The sequence below is a fragment of the Sceloporus undulatus genome, chromosome 6, assembly GCF_019175285.1.
Source record: "Sceloporus undulatus isolate JIND9_A2432 ecotype Alabama chromosome 6, SceUnd_v1.1, whole genome shotgun sequence".
NCBI lineage: Eukaryota > Metazoa > Chordata > Lepidosauria > Squamata > Phrynosomatidae > Sceloporus > Sceloporus undulatus.
Window position 1 is genome coordinate 154,018,925 of NC_056527.1, and position 22,015 is coordinate 154,040,939.

General features: G+C 43.4%; 1 protein-coding gene across 1 annotated transcript; it reads left to right on the top strand.

Moving 5' to 3' along the window:
* Positions 1-917: 917 nt before the first annotated feature.
* On the top strand, positions 918-20,814 carry SCAMP5 (secretory carrier membrane protein 5). The gene is made up of 7 exons (XM_042476914.1): positions 918-1,032; positions 9,562-9,627; positions 12,954-13,082; positions 15,563-15,719; positions 17,081-17,182; positions 18,579-18,696; positions 19,882-20,814. The coding sequence occupies exons 2-7, from the start codon at positions 9,621-9,623 to the stop codon at positions 20,074-20,076; spliced, it is 708 nt and encodes a 235-aa protein (XP_042332848.1). The 5' UTR covers positions 918-1,032; positions 9,562-9,620; the 3' UTR covers positions 20,077-20,814.
* Positions 20,815-22,015: the final 1,201 nt, after the last annotated feature.

Here is a 22,015-nt window from a genome sequence, read left to right on the forward strand (position 1 = left end):
GGGTACCTAAGAAAAGTATGTAAACCATATCCTATGAGGAGTAGCTAGGAAGCTGGGTATGTCTATCTTGGAGAAGAGACGATCATGGTGGCATGATTTTCCAGAGGAGGGCAACCAAAATAGTGAAAGGTCTGGAAGCCAGGCCTTGTGACAGTGAATCCCGAACTTTGGTTCTGAATTGTTTTGGACTTCAGCTCCCAGAAGCCCCAGCAAGCTTGTCCAAGTCAGACATTCTGGAAGCTGATGTCTAAAACATCTGGAGGACCAACGATTAGGAACCAGTGCCCTATGAGGAGCAACTTAGGGAGCTGGATATGTTTAGCCTGGAGAAGAGATGATTTAAGAGGTGATAGGATAGCCCTGTTTAAATACTTGAAGGGATGTCATATTGAGGAGGGAGCAAGCTTGTTTTCTGCTGCTCCAGAGAACAAGACCAGGAAAAATGGATGCCAGCTGAAAGAAAATTCCACTCAACACTAGTAAGGACTTCCTGACAGTAAGAGCTGTTTGATAATGGAATATATAATCTTGGAGGGTGCTGGAGTCCCCTTCCTTGGAAGTCTTTAAACAGAGGCTGGATGGCCATCTGTCGGGGATGGTTTGAAGGTGAGTTCCTGCATGGCAGAAGACTGGACTGGATGGCCCTTGCAGTCTCTTCCAACTCTGGAATGTACACCACTGGCGGGTCCATTTTATTTCATTTTATTCTACTCTGTTTTATGTACTGTGTAAACCTACAGCGCTTTATTAAATAAAGTTCAATACAAACAACAACAACAATAATAGGATTGGAGGATTCCAGTTGGCGATGATGGCGCCGCCTGCTCCCCTGCTGGCCAAGGCTGGCATTTCAGGACCCTGGACAGCCCCCTCCTCTGTGCGCAAGAGAGGAGCAGAGCGGGGAGGGAAGAGGAGGCGAGGCAGCCTCGCGAGAGCTGCAGCAAGCAAGAGGCGCCGGCGGGCGCTGCGGGTGGGGAGCCTGGCAAGCTGTTTGCAGGACTGGAAGCCCAGCGGGAGCAGTGCTTCCTAGTGGTGAGTGCAGAGCAACCGGAGAAGGGGGAATGAGGGGGATCCCTTTTTCAAGTCACCAGCATTTGCAAGCCACCAGCTTTTGCAAAATGGCCAAACCTTTGCAAACATCTGGAATGGTCCCACAAGAACAGCTGGAAAGGCCTCTTCCATGGGCATGGCTGCCAAGGATGCAAGGGAGGACGAGGCTCAAAATGTAGGACGTGCAAGGACAAATGATTATGATGATGATGGAGGGCTAGGCCCAATCAAAGCTATCCGTAGAAATGCATGCTTCTGGGTCAATGGAGGAGGGTTTTCTGGGATGCCTCCTGGAGGTGAAATGGAGGATGAGCCCTGGGGAATGGAGGACGTGTGCTCAGCCTGGATGGCGCAGCATCCCAGCATCCCAGGCCTTGGTGCTGGATCCGCCTTGCAAGGGATCTTTTGCTATGCAGAGGGATGGCTTAGAGGCCTCTTGCTTGGAAAGGAGAGAAAGGCCAAGAGGCATCTTGCTCTCCCCCTCCCTATAGTCTCTTTGCTGGCCACCTCCATCTTTGCAGAAAAGACAAGGCCCTGAGCTGTGTGTTTGTGTTTCTGTTTGTGTTGTGATTGCCTTTGCAGATCCTCCTTTCCTCTGGGGTTTTGGAAGCCGGAGCTCTTCTCCTTTGCTCTTCTTCTCCAACCATTGCATAAAGATCTATGTGCATCTCTTTGTGGCATGAAAAAAAATAATATTTTAGCCTGGCTAGGATGCAAAAGAAGTCAAATTCTTGGCTGGTGTTTGGAGGCCTTCTGGGGCCTGCCAATGTATTGGCTGTCTGTTGTTGTTGTTGTTGTTGTTGCTGTGTGCCTTCACGTCATTTTTGGCCTAATGCAGCCCTAAGGCAAGCCTATCTAGCAGGGTTTTGCCAGTGAGGTCGAGAGGATGTGGCTTGGCCAGCATGGATTTGAACCCTGGTCTTCAGGGCATAGCTCAAACCACTAACCATGCTGGCTCTACTCTCTCTAGGGATGTCTTTATGCCATGGGATGACCTCCCTCTCTATCAGGAATCCCTTAAGTGTGGAAGAATATTCCAAAAAGGACCTCAAGGGTGACCTCAGCTGTTTATGAAGCAGTGTGTTTGGAGGGCCTTTGCTGGAAAGCATCAGATCAGCACATGCTCAACGGCAGCTCAAGCATTGGCCTCCCAGGTTATTGATGAACTACTGCTCCCATCATGCCTCACTGTCTGCCAGATTGGCTAGGGCTGATGGGAACGAATATCCAATGACCTCTGAAAAGCCATTGGGTTCTCCAGCTTCTTCATCTAAGACTTCTTGCAGAGATGGCTGGGTTTTTTTCGCCATGGCAGAGGGGCAGCGGACACACTTTGGGCTTTAGTTTTTTAAAGGAGCTGTTTGTGGTGCTGAATTTATTTTAGGCATAAACTTCAGCACCTTGAACAGCACCTCAACATGCATCTGAGGGAGTAGGCTGAAGTCTACGAAAGCTCATGCTACCAGTGTCTTTCAGTTAGGTCCCACCACAGAAATAATCCAGTTTGAGACCGCTTTAACTACCCTGGATCAATGCTGGGGGATTCTGGGGACTGTAATTTTGTGAGACATTTAGCCATCGCTGTCAGAGAGCTCTGGTGCTCCAATGAACTACACTTACCAGGATTCCCTAGCATTGAGCCAGGGCAGTTAAAGTGGTCTCAAACTGGATTATTTCTGCAGTGTGTTTCGGACCTTTCTCAAAGGTGCTACAAGATCCCTTTGCTTGGAGAGCACCTGTAAGCTAAATCCACGAATGGATTTGCCACTCCTTGCTACTGGAGCAGCCAGCCGGCACTGCCTTGTGGAGAGTTTATCTAGTATGTTGTTGTTGTTGTTGTTGAGTACCTTTAAGTTGTTTCCAATTTATGGTGATCCTAAGGAGAACCTGTCATGGGGTATCTTGATAAGTTATTTCAGAGGGGCTTTGCCTTTGCCATCCCCTGAGGCTGAGAGAGTGTGACTTTCCCAAGGTCACCCAGTGGGTTTCCATTGCCAAGCTGGAAATCAAATCCTGATCTTCAGAATCACAATCATTCCTTTGAGGCTGAGAGACTGTGACATCCCCAAAGTCATCCAATAGGTTTCATGGCCGAGCTGGGAATCAAACCCTACAAATCCAGAGTTGTAGTTCAACACTCAAACTACTACACCATGTTGGCTCTCTCTAGTATATTACCTCATTATCATTACCAAGTAACATCTGTGTCTGGTTTTATTGTCTTGTGAGTTCAAGGTGGCTTGGTTAGCTTTCCTCCTCTCCCCTTTACCCTCACACTAGCAGATGTAAAGGTGTGCTGAGGAGGGTGACCAAAACAGTAAAAAGTCTGGAAGCCATGCCCTATGAGCAGCAGCTTAGGGAGCTGGGTATGTTTAGCCTGGAGAAGAGAAGGTTGAGGGGACATTGTAGCCATGTTTAAATATTTGAAGGGATATCATATTGAGGGTGGAGCAAGCTTGCTTTCTGCTGCTCCAGAAATTAGAACATGGAGGAATGGATTCAATCTACAGAAAAAGAGATTCCACCTAAACATTAGGAATAACTTTCTAATGGTAAGTGGAACACACTGCCTTGAAGTGTGGTGGAGTCTCCATCTTTGGAGATTTTTAAACAGAGGCTTGGATGGCCATCTCTCGGGCATGTTTTAATTGTGTCTTCCTGCATGGCAGAAAGGGGCTAGACTGGATGACCTGTGGGGTCTCTTCCAACTCTGTAATCTATCTGTCCTGTCTATCTAGCTCTGGGTGGTGCATCTGTGTTGTTAATTCCTTTAAGTTGGCTTCAACATATGGCAACCCTATGAGAAACCTTCAAGAGCCCTTGTTTTGAGCTGCTGTTCTCAGGAAGAAAATCCATTCATTTGAGATGTTGTGCTGGAGAAGAGTGCTGAGTATCCCATAGACAGCCAAAAAGACAAACAAATGGGTCCTAGAGCAGATCAAGCCAGAAATCTCCCTGGAAGCCACGATGACAAAACTGAGGCTGTCGTTCTTTGGACACATCATAAGGACTCAATAGAAAAAACCCCAATAATGCTAGGAAAGGTGAAGGGAAGCAGAAAGGGAGGAAGACCATATGCCAGATGGATGGACTCTATTACAGAGGTCACAGGTATGAGTTTGCAGGAACTAAGCAGAGCAGTGGAAGGGAGTCTCATCCACAAGGTTGCCATGGGTCAAAATCGACTTGAAGGTAGTTAACAAAACAAAACAAAAAACCTCAGGTCTTGCAAGCTCAAGGCAGTTGTAGCTTCCTGATGAAATCAATCCATCTGTAATGCGGTCTTCCCCTTTTCCTACCGCCTTCCACTTTATGGCTCATTTTTGTCCTTTGCAATGAGTCATAAGTCAGAAATGACTTGGAGGCACACAACAACAAACTTCATGATGGATCTGAAGTATGAAAGCCTGTCCAATCATTTTGGCTTCTAGTGAGAATTCGGCCATTCCTTGCTCTTGGAGCCATTTTTATTTGTTTTTTTGGCAATCCATGGTATCCGTGAGAAAGAGTGGTTGGAGTGGGTTTTATGGCTCAGTGGCAACTAGAACCTCTATCTTCTAAGTTACAATCCAACACTCTGCTCACAACAATGGTTCTCATTGACGTCAAGTACAGATAATGTATATGTGTATTTCTGTGAGTCTGTTGTGGTTGTAAAGGCTTCCTCAGGTATGGATGTGCATGTTTGTTATGAGCAAAACAGAAAAAAAGTTTATCTTTCAGTATAAGTTCTCAACCTGGATGTGGGTTCCTGGGATTTGTAGTTTAGGAAGGGGTATTTAGAACTCTCAGCACAGAGCTCTAGTTCCTCACCAGACTGCAAACCCTAGGATTCCACCTGAGGTTGCCATGACAATTAAAATTGAATCATAACACAATCACTGTGGATCTTGAAGTCCCAGGTCAAGTGAAAAATCGTTGATGAAGCTAGACATCAGAAGAAAAGATTGAGGAGTGACAGGCATTTTCATTTACTGAAGGACTGTCACGTGGAAGCTGGATCAAGCTTAGCTTTAGTTGCCTCAGAGAATAGGACCTAAAACAATAGCTTCATATTAAAAGAAAGAAGACTGAGAATAAATCTTTGGAAGAACTTCTTGGTGCTAAGAACCATTGGTCATAGAAAACAGAGAAGTGAGGGGCTCTCCTTGGTTAGAGGTTTTTAAGTAGAGATTGGAGGACCACCTTTCAGGGATACTTTTGCTATGGATTCTTGCCTTAGGGTTAAACTACATGCTCCTTGGTATTCTTTCCAACTCCTACAATTCTATGATTCTATCGAATAATTTGCAGCTAGCTTGAATGGAGAGCCAGCATCATGTAGTGGTTTGAGTGTAGGACTATGACTTTGGAGACCAGAATCAAGTCATTTCCAACTTATCATGGGGGTTTCTTGGCAAGGTTAGTTTAGAGAAGATTTGCCATTCCCTTCCTCAGAGGTTGAGAGAGTATGACTTGCCCACGGTCACCCAATGGCTGAATGAAGATTTAAACCCTGGTCTCCAAGATCATAGTCCAGTGCTCAAACCCCTACACCATAGGCTCCCAAAGGACTACATATAAACCATAAAAACAGCATTGTATAGCATGAAAAGCCCATCCCAATCAGTATGTAAAAGCCTTATGGCATAAGAAAGATTTTGACTTGCTAGAAGAAGGTGGGCAAGGATGGAGTCATCATGGTTTCCCGCGGGAGAGAGTTCCAAATTCTGGGAACAGCCACTAGGAAGGTCTCCCTTGTCCCTACCAAATGACCCTGAAAAGGTGGTGGGACAGAGAAAGGAGTCTCTCTTGAAGATGTTAGAGTGCTAATGAGCTCATAAATGGAGATCCTTCAAAAAGCCTGGACCCAAGCTAAAAAGGACTTTATAGGCTATATGAGAGAGTAAAATAACAACAACAACCAGGATGCCTTGGAAATAAACACAACCTTTTACGGTTTGAGTACATGCCCATGCAATTTCACAAATAGCAGATAATGGTTTGCATTAAACCATGGCTTCTATTGCTTATTTATGATGTCCAAATGTTGAATCCTGCTGTTGCCAATCATCCGCTAAGGCCAATTTAGGGTGCCAGATACAGTCAAGCCCAATTCTGCATACCTGTCACTTTTTGCTTGAGCTCAATGGGATGTGCCTCCAAAGAAATGTTTGTGCAGTTGCTGTTCATATTTATTTGATGTCCTAGGATTTCTCCTGGTGGTGTTTGGTAGTTAAGAACAATGTTGGCTAGTAGTTCCTATGTTGGTGGGGTAGTGAATCCATTCTGGGTTTAACTTTAATGGAGTTATTCATTGTAGCCAAAACCACTTTTCAAGGTGAGAGTTCAATACCTTGGAAAGCTCATGGGGCCAATAACAAGTTCACCTAGGGGCTATACAGATGGGCGGCATGCAGCCACCCCTTTTCGCCCCAGATCAGTGCCACAACAACCACACGCAGCAGCAGCGATCCGCTCCCTGGAGGGAGCAGCGTGCTGTGCCATTTGGGTGTTGTGCCACAGTAGTGTCATCATGGCACACACCATGTAAATGGGCACACACCAAAATGGCGTCCTGGGTGGCAGGGTCACAGCATTGAGCGTGCAGATGCTACACCATGACCCCATCCACATGCCAGTGCTTTTCACCAGTCTGTATAGGGCCTTAATCTACCTGTGTTACTGGAGAAGAAGGAGTTCTCTTTTGATCCCATGGGAGGAAAGGTGAGATTAAACATGGTGCAATGGTTTGAGTGTTGGATTATGACTCCAAAGACCAGGGTTCGATTCTCCACTTGGCCATTAAACCCTCTGGATGATCTTGGGCAAGTCACAATCTCTTAGCTTCAGGGGAAGACAATGGCAAACTACCTCTGAACAAATTTTACCAAGAAAACCCCATGATAGGTTTGCCTTAGCATCACCATAAATTGGAAACAACCTGAAGGCATACAACAACAAATGAGAAAAGTGGGAAACCATAGTTTATCCCATTGCTGCTGTTGTTAACTGTCCTCGAGTCAATCCTGACTCATGGCGGCCTTGTGGATTAGACATCTCCAAGACTCCCTGTATTCCACTGCTCTGCTAAGGTCCTGTAAATTCATGTCTGTGAGCTCCTTAATATGAGTCAATCCATCTAGCATGTGGTCTTCCTCCAAACCAGGATTGTAAACCATGTTCAAACGGTGGGCAAATTATGGTTTGTGCAAATTAGGGGTGGGAGGTTCAAACTGTTGCATGTATGATAAACAGGAACCATGTGATGCAGAGCTTATAATACTGTTTATTTTATTTTATTTTATTTTTTATGTTCATGTAAACACCAAACCAGGATTTAAAGTGGGGTCAGAGTAGCTTCAAAATCAACTACCCTCTAAACCAGTGGTTCTCAATCTTCCTAATGCCACAACCTTTTGATACAGTTTCTCATGTTGTGGTGACCCCCAACCATAAAATTGTGGCCTCTCAGTTCCTAAGACCATTGGAAATATGTGTTTTCCGATGGTCTTAAGTGACCCTTGTGAAAGGGTCATTCGACCCCCAAAGGGGTCACGACCCACTGGTTGAGAACCACTGCTCTAAACCCTTCAGAAAGAACCAAATTGTTACCTAAAGCAGTGTTTTCCAGGTACCAACAATTACTGCTTTCCAGTGTGCCAGGGACTGGCACTCAACTTGTACCCATTGGGACCATGATGTTGAGTAGCACTGGCCTAAATAATATAATGTAAACTAGGATATAGTCCTCTGTGAAGACTGAGTTTCTGCTCTCCTGTTTGCATTTGTGGAGTCCCTAATTGGAAAACACAGTCAGAAGCCTGGGATTGCAGAACGGTCAGCCCTTGAAAAGCTGATCTGGTCTTTGTTGCACAGCTCTTCCGATTCTTCCTCCCAGCCCACAGATCTCCTTCTGTGGATTAAAGAGGGTCACTGTAGGTCAAATGTAGGTGATTTAGGAAGCGCCAGAGGCTAAGTATATCTGTCCTACATTGCACAGCCTCTTTTTACATCTCAAGCTAAAGCTGGTGTGTTTATCAGCAGGCGCTGGAGGGCCTTAGAAGCCAGTTCAATATGTCGCTAATGGCTTTGCTACTAAGATGTTGTTATGTTTTCATCCACCTCTGTTGCAGTTCTTCAGTCTTCTCCCACTTCTGTGATAGCAGGCAGGGATACCTCAGTTAACAAAGGCTCTTTTTACAAAGTCTTTTTACATCTGCCCAGCCCTCCCTTTACTTCCTGTCCTCTGTCTAGACTCAAGATTTTTTAGCAGCATTGGCACTGGAATGATGGCAAAGGAGGGCTTTAGAAACACCTGGTAAGGCAAGGTAAATGGCAGCTGCCTCTAGCACTGTACAGTATGCAAACAGGACAGCCTCTGCACCAGAGGATAAATGGACTTAAATCAGACATTAGGAATGGGAATATACAAAACCCAGTTGCAGAACACTCCAGTCTTCCTCGGCATCCCATCTTGGACCTCAGGACACCAGTCCTTGAACAAAAACACTACAAAGGAAGATTGGAAAGAGAAACAGCAGAAATGGAAAGTCCAGTCCATCAACAAAGGTTTCCTGGTCCACTACTAATATCATTATTATTGTTGTTGGTAACTGCCATAGAGGTGACTTCGCAACCTAATGAATAAGATGTCTTCAAGACCCCCTGTCCTCAACTGTTCTGCTGAGGTCCTGCAGAATCAGAGCTGTGGTCTCCTTGGTTGAGTCTAACCATCAGAAAGCCCATCTGATGGCAAATAACAACAATAAACCATGTACAGAGAAAGAGGAGGTCCTCTGAAATTCCTCTCTTTCTACTATGCATCACCTTTTCTAGCATTATTGTTTTTTTCAGGTGAACAGACTCAATCAAGGAAACCACAGCACTGAGTTTGCAAGACTTGAGCAGGGCAACAGATGACCAAGGTTTTATGAGGCTCCCCAGACTTTGGATCGCCATAAGTTAAAGTCGATTTGATGGCAAATAACAACAACAAACCATAGAAAGAGAGAGTGTGGGCCTTGAAGTTTTCCATTGATATTTAGCACTTGGACAACAGACTGAACAGGGAAGCACGCTAGTCACCTGGTCGCAGTCTTCTTCTCTAGGCTGAGATGGAACGCAGCTCTATTTAAGTTATAATGCTTATTTCCAAATTTGTGTGCATGTATATAAATTAGCATATGCAAGGTTCATGGAAATGTATGCCTCCTTTTAGCAATGAGTGGTGCAGTCTCCCTCCTTGGAAGTCTTTAAACAGAGACTGGTTGGCTATCTGTCAGGATTGCTTTGATTGAGAATTCCTGCATAGCAGAAAGGGGTTGGACTGGGTGGCCCTTGGGGTCTCTTCCAATTCTATGATTCTAATATTCATCAGATGGCCAAACAAGAACTCACTGGTTCTCTCCAACAAGCATGGAACAGCTGGAAATGTCTAATTCCTTCCAGGTGCAAACAAGTCCAATGCCACCTAGTGTCTAAACATGTATAATGGCACTATCCACTTATCTGTCTCCTAATTTCTTTCAGCTTTGGTGGTGGTGTGAGGAGTTACTCTGCGTCGTTGTGAATAAGGACTGGTAGACACCATGGGAGGTAAGATAATAAGATTTCCTTCTTAGCGAAAGCTTTCTTTGTGTGAATAGGGCAAGCAAGGTCTGGTAATACCAACCCTTTATCAATGGAGATTGCTTGCTCTGTTGTCAACAGATTGTAATGAATTCACGCTGGACTTTATGCTGTTGCCATCCAAGGTGCTGTATAATGTCTCTAGCATAGGCTTAGTATCTTAGATCACTCCTGTAAAATTCTGGCCAGAACCCATAATGGATTAAACAGCCCACTGCCATTGGAGCTGTTTCCTTTTTCCTATGATAACGGGGCTGAATTCTACAGTTGGTCCTCCTTATCCACGGATATTTTATCCATGGATTCAAGCATCCATGGCTTGAAAATATTCCAAAAAAGTACAAATTCCAAATAGCAAATCTTGATTTTCCATTTTATAAAGGACACCATTTTGCTCTGCCATTATATTTAATGGGACTTGAGCATCTACAGATTTTGTTCTCTACGGGGGATCCTGGAAGCAAACCCCAGCGGATAACAAGGCCCCACTGTACTTTATTTCACCTTATTCCCATGTTTCAGGCTTGAACTAAGCAGAATTATTGACAAAACAATTCTTGACTTGCCTGTGTTCGTCAGTAGAGCTGCCTCTGACAGAGTTCCCTCTTTCGTAAGAACTCACAGAGCTCATGGTCCAAAATAATAGTGACAAAATGTTGCTGTATGGAGTGCATTGTTCATTGTTCCTCTTCATAATGCTCCATTTCATCCTCCCTCCTTATTTTTTCATGCCACTCCACCAAATAAGGCTGGCCCCATTACATGCACATAGAAAGTGAAAGAGCATGCCACATTTCTAGAAGTCTGATATCCCTTCAACTGTCCTGGGTCCATCCTACCAATCTCTGGAAATAGTAGCAAGGGATTTTAAATTCTTTGCATGAGAGATCTGAGGGTGTTTCCCTGAATTACAGCACGGTCTTTTTCATAGTATCCGAGGCTTCTTTCATTACTCCTCAATTACAACACTTTGATTCTGCTTTATCTGCCAAGGCTCTATTCTACCGAAAACCAGGATTTGTAGTTTTGTGAAGTATTTAGAATTCTCTGCAACTGCAAGAGAGCTCTAATTAATTCAGCTTATCCAAGCAGTAATAAATAGCATTGCTATGGGTTAGGAACTCTGGGCATTGAAGTCAATACCTGGAAGATCGGCTTCTTTGGAGGTCTTTAAACAGAGGCTGGGTGTCCGTCTGTCAGGGATGCTTTGATTTGGAGTTCCTGCATGTCAGACTGGATGGCCCTTGGGGTCTCTTCTAACTCTATGATTCTATGATTCTATGACCAATGGTCAGGAACCAGTAGGCTAAAGAGTCCTTTTACCCTCCATGTGATTTTATTTATTTATTTTAAATATTTATATATTCTGCCCTCTATCTGGACCATCTCAGGGTGGTATACATTACAAGAACAGGGTCAGCTTAAAACAATGCACACTGTAAAAGTGGCCTTAAAAGGCTGAAGACATATTAAACATTTTAATAAGTTAAAAGAAGACAGATTAAAACCAATTAAAGTATTTCAAAACAATTTAAAGCAATACAGATAATCTTTTGTGTGGTCTTTTTTTTTTTTTTTTTTGGAGTACTTTGAAACAATTTCAAACAATGCAGACGGTCTTTTTGTGTTGTCTTTTTCCTAGGAAAGGAGCATGCCGCTGTCTTTTTCTGTATATCAAATATGAATTGAAGCAGGGTTTTTTTTGTTTTGTTTTGTTTTGTTTGCTTTGAGGAACTTTTGAAATAATATTCAGGTCTCAAGGAACCCTGGCATAAAAATTAGAGGTCTCAGGGAATAAAAATGATGATATCTACAAGTATAGCTCAAAAAAAGTTTATTCTCTTTAAAAATCACAATCTCTCATGGAATGCAAGGGTTCCAGAGAACCTTGGTTGAGAAACCTTAGATTAAGGGTTAAAAAACAGGATGGCAGAGAAATATTTAAAAAGTTAATGGAACTGTCAGCGGCTGTAGAAATAAGGAATGAAAAACCTACACAACCAGGAAAAACCTCCCCAAAATAGATTACTTTCTGAGGCTCATGTCAAAATGTGTTTGCATTAACACAGACTCATGGCCATTGTACTTTCAGAGGAATTACAGGAATGGCTGTTTGGGAGATGAGAAAATATAAAGACCTAGGATAATATTAACCACATACCATGAAATATGAAATGCACTATGAAATGTACAATTTAAATCTATGAAGAAAAATATCTAGCGGTCTATCTCAGTGTTTATAATATGACAGTACAACAGAGTTGTTATGTCCAGATCATATAACAGTTATCTTTTTTGGATTACAGGTCCCATGATGGCTGTGGGATTCTGGGATCTGTAATCCATAGCTTTTCCAGCCTCTGGTTATAAGTATATTCAAAGTAACAGCTACATTCAGATGTAGCACGAAACCATTAGTTTTAATGCCTGAACTAGAGCCTACACACAAACCATGGTTTCTTTGGTGAAAAGAAATCACTATTTGAAATGATGGTTTGAAACTGGTTTGTCCATCACAGTTTGTGTGAAGTTTGCTTCGATTTATAGACTGTTGGTCAACCATAGTTAGGGACACTGATCTACCATAAGATGATGATATACAATGAAGACAGGAGTGAACTTGTGAAGACAAGCATGCTGAGCTGATAGAAAACAAAAGCTGCATTCAACTATGGTTTGCTGGCTCAGCATCTGAACAACCAAAGCATGGAACCATTAACTATGGAATAGCAAATGCAAGCCGTTGTTTTGTGCCTGGCTTTTCTATAAATTCAACATGTGCAAGAGCTGGGCAAATAGTAAACATTATCATTGTTTCTAATACAGTGGGCCCTTGGTATCTGCTGAGATTTGGTTCCAGGATTCCCCACGGATTCCAAAATCTGTGGATGCTCAAGTCCCATTATATATAGTGATGTAGTAAAATGGCATCCCTTATATGAAATGGTAAAATCAAAGTTTGTTTTTTTGTGGGGAAAATTGTGTGTGAATATTTTTGAACCATGGTTGGTTGAATCTGTGAGTGCAGAATTTGAGGGCTGACGTATATATTTTGCTATATAAGTGTCTTGTATTTTGACATATACTGACCTTCTAAACTGTTTTGGTGTTTATAGTTGGTTGGTTTTAATAGTTTTATTGCTTAGTTTCTTTTTTTTGTGATATCGCTAGCAGACTGAGTGCTGTTTTTAGCAAAAAGGCAAGATAAAGTATAACTAAAAAGCAAATATATTCTATTTGGGAGAGGGAAATGAATAAAAATGCAAAATCCTCTGCTTTTTTTTTTTAAACAGAAAGGATGAACAATTTCCCCCCTCTCCCTCGATTCATCCCCTTGAAGCCATGTTTTTACCAAGATTTTGATGAAGAGATCCCACCGCTACACCGAACCACAGTCAAGCGCCTTTACTACCTCTGGATGTGTGAGTTGTGAGGTTTCATGGGCAAAGAGGGCATTGCGGGCAACTGCCAGGAGCCCCAGACAACTTGGCTAACAGTCAGGAATTCTGGGAGTTGAAGTCCAAAATATCTGGACAACCAAAGTTTGGGAACCACTGAGAATCTAGCCCTGTGGTTCCCAAACTTTGGCCCTCCAGATGTTTTAGACTGTATACCCCAGACATCCTAGCCATCTTGGTCCACACTCAGGAATTCGGGAAGATGAAATCTAAAACATCTGGAGTACCAAAGTTTGGGAACTACTGCTGTTTTGAGGTCCAGAAGAGAACCGTATCCCATTCCAAAGAGAAATCATCTTTGCTTGTCTTCAGCTTCTGAACATTAAATGAGGGGACCTCCCAACTTGTCCATTGCCTCAGGCAGCAATATCTGTTGCGGCAGCACTATCTTTTAATCATGTCAGCAAAGCCCATCCAATAAATTGGAAAGGATGCATGTGTGGTTTAATGTGATTAAACTTTTCATTGATTCCTTTCTCCCTGTCCATGCACTATCCCTGAGTCTGACCTATTTAATGCATTGCCACTTTTGTGCCTTTCTGAGTCTCTCCATAATGTACTTCTATCTGAGAGCATTTTCTGATCACTCTCTGAACAGAGGAAAGTTACTGTCCCTGGCATTTTGCTGCCCTTTACACTGCATCCTTCGCTTAATGTTCTTGTTTGTACATTAATGGGCTCCCTTTTATGTTCTTACATGACAACTTTTGTACTCATACAAGCTATGCTGATTTAATTGCCTCTGGTTCACAGATGCCTCTAGCATATGACAAAGTAGGCTGATGTCTATGAAAAGTCAGGCTACCAACTTCTTTCTCTCCTTTACTCTCAAAGGTGCTACTCTCAAAGGTGCTTTCCATACTGATTTGACAGACTAACCCAGCTATGCCTTTGAATCTTTCCAGTGCTGTGTATAGTTGATTTCGTTGCATTGCAAACCTGTCTGGAATGAAAATAATAATAATCATAATACAGTGTATGAAAAGACAACAACAATAATCTCCCTCTGGGCTTCAGCATGTTAGGAGAAATTCAAGTACAAGGTGGGAAGTAAAAGAGGAAAAAATAATTTTTACAACTAGTTCATGGATCCTGTAAAAAACATCCCTGGATCGCCTGGAGATCTACAGAGTCCATTTTAACTGCATGGGGCTAGCAGTCATTTTGTGGTCAGGCTTGCAAACAGCCGGGGTGGGTGGGTTAGGACTTTTGTTGAAGGAAAGAATGTTAGCATCATTTTTTGTGGGTTTTTCGGGCTGTGTGGCCAAGTTGTAGAAGAATTTATTCCTGACGTCTCTCTGGCACCTGTGGCTGGCATTTTCAGAGATCGTCTGGGAAGGTGCCAGCCAGAGATGCCGGCGAAATGCCAGGAATAAACTCTTCTAGAATATGGCCACATAGCTTGAAAAAAATCACAAAAAATATGTGTCCCGTCTGTGAAAGCCTTTGACTTCATAACGTTAGCACCCTTCCCTGCTTAACATCACCACAGTTTAACTTCCTCCCATTCACCTGTAATTATGCATAGATTGTTGTTGTTGTTGTTGTGTCTTCAAGTCATTTCCTACTTATGATGACCCTAGGCAAACCTATCATGGGGTTTCCTTGTGTGACCAGCCCAATGCCACCCAGTGGGTTTCCATGGCCGAGCAGTGAATCAAACACAGATCTCCAGAGTTGTAGTCCCTTGCTCAAATCACTACATCATGCTGTCTCTCAAGCATACATATACATGTACATATATTTTCTCACACTCATGCATAAAAGGCACATGAATAGCTTTAATGAGCCTGTATTCAAGGTTGTACTTGCATTAGTGCAAGGCAATTATGCTTTCTCAGAATTAGCTCAAGGGAGATATCTGGTAGAGCTTTCTTGTACAAGTGGTTGTGCAAAGTCGTAGTGGAACCAGTGGTGCAGCCAGTTATCCAACCAGTTGTCCAGCCAGTTGTCCAATCAGCTGCACAGCAAGCAACCAGTTACAAAACCAGTCTATTAAGTGCTTGCACCATCTCTACCCACCACTGGTACAGTTGCTTTGCCCAAACACTTGTGCAGAAGTATGATCCAGGGAAACTGTGCGGCAGGGGATTTTGCATGCATTTAAGCAGAAGTGATTGATTCTTGGTTGATAGAGAGTTTTTAGTTGGCCATTCAATTCACCCAACCCCAATACTTCTTTTTTCCATTCCTTTGCATGGACACTTCTGTCTTTCAGTTTTCCAGAACTTGCTTGTGACGTGCAATTACAAAACTGTAAAGTGCTTTATTAAATTTCCAAACCGTTGCTCTCAAAGGGCTTTCTGCAGCTTTAGCCTACCCTTCTCTTACTGAGTGATCAGCTTGTTTTGCTCTTTCTTCTCTCTCTCTCTCCTTCCTTTCCTTGCTTTTTCTTTCTCTTTCTCTCTCCCACTCTCTGTCTCTTTCTATAAATGTATTTGCAGTGAATAGCATCACCTTGGCAGTGAATCTGATTGGCTGTCTTGCATGGATGATCGGAGGCGGTGGAGCGGTTAACTTTGGACTGGCAATTCTCTGGCTTATTCTCTTTACACCCTGTTCTTATGTCTGCTGGTTTAGGCCTATTTACAAAGCCTTCAAGTAAGTGGCAAAGTACACCTTCTCTCTCCTCCTCCCCTCTTTACGTCTTTTGCCTCAGTTCTTCTGTAATTCATAATCTGTATGCCTTCCACATCCACCTAGTCATGAGCATCTAGGATTGCTAGATCTCAAGGCCTGGCCCTGTGTCTTCATGTTTCATGGGTCATCTCCAAATAATATTGTGATAGTCCTTCTTGTTCACCCACAAGGACTGAGTTCATAAGTGACTGACACCTAAACTAATAAGCACAAACAATATACTGGGTGTATGTTTGATTATTGTGTAGTCACATATTTTGGTATATGTCATAAACTGTAGATAGATTTACAATATATTCCTTGATCCATTTTGGAGGTTAGAGTGTTTAGTCTTGCCAACTGTAGCAAGCTGGTGCTCTACTAACCAAGCTGGAGATTTACACGCAGCCTTTTCTCTTTCCCCTGGAGCTGAGCTGCTCAAAACTAGAGAATGTGGGTAAAACAATGCCTTATCATCAACATACCAAATGGAAATATCGTCGTCTCTCTGTTTTTGTGGGGGATCTGATCCGTCCCCCTGCAAAAGTGGACATTTGCTTCAATGGTGCCCCCCCCATTTTTTTCCTCCTATGTTTGCCACTTGCGAACCAGCAAGAGATGCGGACTACAAGTCTGCGAAAACAGAGGAATGACTGTACTTCGTGGCAGCATCCTTTCCTTCCTCAAACCCATTTCTTCCTGAAGACTGATCTCATTTTAACTGTGGTATCTGATGATGGTTCTCTTGAAAAGTCAAGGCGATATGTGGCTGCTGCTGAAAAGCATTCCAAGTGTGAGCAGAGCTAGGAAACAAGTCATTTTTCTAATGTGTTACTTTGGTAACTACTTTTTGCAGCAACAAGCTGGAACAGAGTTCCTACCTGTATCAGACCTGTTTGCTCATTACTCATTGCTAGTTCAGTGTTCTGACCCTTTCTGAGCAACTGGAGGTGGAGAAAGGTCACATCAGTGACTGCCTTGTGCTGCATCTGGGAAGGTTTGCTTTCTACTGTATTTTACAGTATTTTCCAGAATTTCGATAGTGCAATATTAGAATTGACCAATTGGGAGAAACAAAGAGCCTTTCCTCTGTATTTTCTAGTTACAGCCAATGCCACAATGGTAATAATAATCATGAATGGTTAGCAAGTTACCTGATTGCAGTAACAATGGCAAGTAATGATCTCCTGTGCAACCAAAGTAATGACTAAAGCAATTAATTCCTTTTTTAAAAGAAACATTCTCAGCTGTGGGATGCAGGAAGGTCTTTGTTTGTCTTTGGGATTCCGTTGTTGTTAGCAGTAAGGCATAAGGCAGTGATGGCAATGTCTTCCTTTTTGCAGGACAGACAGTTCCTTCAGCTTCATGGCTTTCTTCTTCACCTTCATGGCCCAGCTAGTGATCAGCATTATCCAGGCAGTTGGGATCCCTGGCTGGGGAGTCTGGTAAGTGTGAATCCAAATGCATCCATGGGATTCTTTTGCCCAGCTAAAGATACCTCAGTTTGATTCAGGTGATTCTTCAGTAGAATCTGCAAGCAATAGAATTACAATCTTGAGGCTTTAAGATAGACACTTATCAAAAAAGGAGAACTGCATCACCAAAAAGGACAACGAGGGAAGGCATAGATTTGCATATGGTAATATATATGTATAGCTCAGAGGTGGGCAACTACACTGTGGGCTTATCTATTTTTGCCAGAATACACTGGACTGCCCTGAAGTATTGTAGCCCCGAATTTGCCCCCTTATGTGCTGTGGGTTTTTGGCCAACAATGGGCAGCTGCCTACCTACATGGCACAGTTGAGGGCACAAATCACTCTGAGGTCTTGTGCTGGGCACCTTGTTCTGACCTCAGGGCAACTTGTGTGAACAGAGCGACTGGCAAGGAAACACACACAGGGACTGTGTGGGAATTGAGCTGGCCATTGCCACTACGTTTTGCTCCGGGTTTTCTGGAAAAACTGGAGCAAAGTAGATCTTTTTTAGTGCAGGACAAGTTATTTTTTTTAAATTATACTTTGTTTCTTAAATGCCCTCTAGGTGTAAGGGGTATAGAGGACATTTCCACCATGTTTGGACATACATGGGCCCCCAGGGGTCAAGCAACATTTTTTGCAAAAGGTTTTTTGCCCCCAAATGCCTTAGGGGATCATTTCCAGTGGTGGTGTCAAACTGCATTATTTCTACAGTATAGATGCACTCTAAGGCATGGTCTAGACCGGCGCTTTGCACCAGCCTAGCCATGTACTAGGGTTGCGCGGGGGTGGAGCGACTGCATACCCCACATCCCTAGTAGGTAATGGCGGCATAATAATGGCAGCACCCTGTATACATGGGTGCTGCCATTGTTACGTAAGCGCCGTGCGGTGTCCACACGTTGCAGCGTGGTGCTTACATATTGAGTGTCCCAGCGGCGCACTTGTTACACCAACCTTGCGGCTTTAAAAGAACCTGCTTTTCATGGATTCTTTTTCTGCTGGAGGGAAGCCGCGTGGTTTGGCAGCTGTGGCTTCCCTATGGAGGAAGAACAGGCATTGGCAGGCCGCCCTTTTTTGACGGTCTGTACTGCGCCAATGTCTGTTCCTTACTCTGTACCTTCCTTTCAGATTTTATCCCTCTAGTCTCCCTGTCCTGAAGCATCTTATGTCTTGGGACCTTTTTTTCCTGGTTCTTGGCTTGTTCCTCAGTGAGGTCCCATATACAGCCAACTTGAAAGCTTCCCTTACAGAATCTGATCTGCAAATTCTTAGACAGTAATAGAATTAATGGTTCTGAGAGATGGCAGAGGTTTCTTACATTCCTCAAAGTCTCTCTTTGGCCCTTCTGTTTTCTGCTTAGTGGCTGGATTGCGGCAATATCTTTCCTTGGGACCAACGTGGGCTCAGCTGTCGTGATGCTCATCCCCACCATCCTCTTCACAGCCATGTCTGTTTTCTCCTTCATTGCCCTCAGTATGGTAAGGAAAGATTTTCATAGGAACTTTATGTTGCGTGAATGACTGGGCAGACCTCAAGCTTTTTGGATTTAATTGGGAATCACCAGATCCACTGTGGCTTTGCCTTGCCCATTTCCAGTTGCTAAAACTTTCTGCCTAACCCTGTTTCCTTCAAGAGTAGCTACTAGGTTTCATTATCTTCTGCAACTGCCATCACACACTCTCCTTGTATGGATTTATGCTGTTCGACGGTGGAATACACAGCTTCAGAGAGTGGTGGAGTTTCCTTCTTTGGAGGTTTTTAAACAGAGGCTGGATGGCCTTGTGTCAGGAGTGCTTTGATTGTGTATTCCTGCATGGCAGAATGGAGTTAGACTGGATGACCTTTGAGGTTTCTTCCAACTCTATAATTCTATGAAAATAACTGTATCTTATCCTATGATATCCCAAACGTTCTCTCTTGCATCTCATTACTCACAGATGTGCTTTCTCTTCCATTCGTAGCACAGTCTTTCTCAAATGTCTGGTTTGGGTCCAGGTTATCTACATAATAATACAGTGGGCCCTTGCTATCCACTGGGGTTTAGTTCCAGGATGCCACAAGGATAGCAAAATCCTTGAATGCTCAAGTCCAGTTAAATATAATGCCATAGTAAAATGATATCGCTTGTATAAAAGTGGCAAATTCAAGGTTTGCTTTTTTGGAATTTATATTTTTTGGAATATTCTTAATCCATGGATGCTTCAATCCATGGATAAAAAATCCATGGATGTGGTGGGCCAACTTTAATAATAATAATAATAATAATAATAATAATAATAATAATAATAATAATAATGTTATTTATTTATTTATTTATTTTTCCAAACTGACCTCTCCAAAGACTAGTCTAGTGGTGGGAAAGTTCAGTCCGCCAGATATTGCTGGACTGCATCTCCTGGCATCCTTCAGCATTGACTGGTGGCTAAGGCTGTTGAGAGTTGCAGCTCAACATCTGGAAGGCAGCCTTAGTCCATGCCTCATTCTTTCACCCTTGTTCACACCATATTATCTCAAACTGTATCACCTCTTTCATTCTCTCCCCCAACCGTCAAGGAGAAAACTATCCCGCTGCTTTGTTTCCTGACCCTCTCAAAGCCATTCCCCAATTGGTAAGATGTATGCATGCCTCCTGCATCTCATTCTTTCTGCTTCCTCTGACACAGGTGCATAAATTTTACCGAGGAAGCGGCGGGAGTTTCAGCAAAGCGCAAGAGGAGTGGACAACGGGAGCCTGGAAGAACCCCCACGTACAACAGGCGGCCCAAAATGTGGCTGTTGGGGCAGCCCAGGGAGCCGTGATGCAGCATGAAACACAATATTCGGCCACCCCTAACTATAATTACCCGAACGACATGTGAGATGCGATCCAGATGAGAATGATCCCAGGGAGATTGTGAGCCCAATGAGTTGGTGGCCTGAGGTGGGCAGGAAGAACTGGAGCAGGAGAGTGTGTGTTTGTGTGTGTGTGTGTACGGGTGTGCGTTTCTGTGAGTGTGGGTGGCGGGGTGGGGTGGGAAAAGTTTCACTGTACAGGAGGGATGGGGCTGTATAATAACTTCCTTGACCGCAGAGAGGTGTCTCGGATTCTCCTTCTTATTCCCCCTCTCCTTGACTTTGTTCCTCAATGAACCGTCCATGGAGATAATTCGTTTGAAGAAATTGTGTGTGTTGACCTGCAGGACAGTCGTGTTGTGCTGTGGTGACTGTATGTGTGTGCTACATTTTCCTTTTGTGAAACAGTGTACAGTATGGTGGTGGTTTTTTTTCTCTCTCTCTCTCTCTTAAATTTACCGTGGTGATAGGTGGTGTTTATAGTACCATCGGCAGGGGCAGGTGGGCAGGGGTGCCAAAAGGTTAGCGGGAAGAAGCAGCTCTAAGACCTGGGCACTAAATGGACTCTCCAGGAATTTTACTGCTAATGATAGTCCATAATAATGACCATTGTCAGCTAGTTCCTTCTGTCCAAGTATTTATTATTCCTACTGTATAAGACATTGACAAGAGCCAGTGTGGTGTAGTGGTTTGAGTACTGGACTGTGACTCTGGAGACCAGGGTTCGATTCCCACGTTGGCCATGAAACACATTGGGTGATTTTGGGCAAGTCACATGCTCTCAGCCTCAGGAGAAGGCAAGGATAAACCTCCTCTGAACACATCTTGCCAAGAAAACCTCATTATAGGTTCCCCTTAGGGTTACCGTAAGTTGGAAGCGACTTGAAGGCATCCAACACACACAACACACATGACGTTGCCAGTTTTCTCACACTTCAGTCCCATTTTGTGTTGCTCTCTCCCTCCATCTCAGTGTGCTGTGTACATCCACTCTCCTCATTCCAGGCTCTTGGGTCGAAAGCTACAGTGTGTGGTATAATAAATCAAAATCCATTTCAGATGCATCATTAGAGAAACAATGTCAGGGGCTTGGGAAACACAGACCTTTGCTGCCCCCGTAAAGTGCCCTCTTCTCAATATTAGTAGATCTCCAAGTTCAAAGAGAAACTCATCACATTCCAAATCATCTCCTCCCACAAAATACACACTCTTAGACTGACAGTGTTGGAGAGAAAACATGCAGGGGTAGCTGTGTTGGCCATTTAACAGATACAAACAGAAATCCACCAGTGATACCTTTATTGGCCAACCGAAATGCAAATATACTTGTTGCAAGCTTCTGAAGTGTTGGAGAGAGTTATTTGGGCCATCTAATCCAGCTGTCTACTGGATGCAGGCAATTCAAAGCTGGCCTCTGCTTGGAGATCTCCAACAAGAGAGAGACCGATGCACCTCTTTAAGAGTCCATCCAGACTGATTGAAAAATCCCACATTTTCCTCCTGTTCTTTCTGATTTTATACTGGGTTAAGTAATTGGTTCCACAACTTTGCAGTCTTAAGCCCCACTGCACTTCATTTATGTTTAGAGGAGTAGAGAGACTTTCTTTTAATAATATGCAGCAGCTCTCCAATTGTTTTTCAGGGGAGAAATGTCTCTGCACATTCCCAGTCTCTAAAGCTCAGAACCAGGAAAGATTACTGTTTTGAACTACTCCTAGAATGCCCCCATGGCCATGCTGATTTTAGGATTCTGGGAGTGGGAATAAAAATAGGGGGGAAATAATAAAAATAGGGAGAAAAAAGAAAGTTCCTAAACTTAATGTATTGTATTAGAGAGACTGCCTTGAGCACAACAAGAGAATAGAACTGCTTTTAAAAATTTCATGACTCCCGCTTTGCCAGCTTGCTGTATTCTCCATCTATATTTTGCTGCTTTTCTGTCTGGAAAATATTTTGTGTATGTGT

What these genes read in the sequence shown, in the direction of transcription:
- SCAMP5 (XM_042476914.1), top strand. An exon ending in CCTTTACTACCTCTGGATGT is followed by an intron (nt 13,083 to 15,562) that starts GTGAGTTGTGAG and finishes ATGTATTTGCAG; the next exon opens with TGAATAGCATCACCTTGGCA. An exon ending in CCTATTTACAAAGCCTTCAA is followed by an intron (nt 15,720 to 17,080) that starts GTAAGTGGCAAA and finishes TCCTTTTTGCAG; the next exon opens with GACAGACAGTTCCTTCAGCT.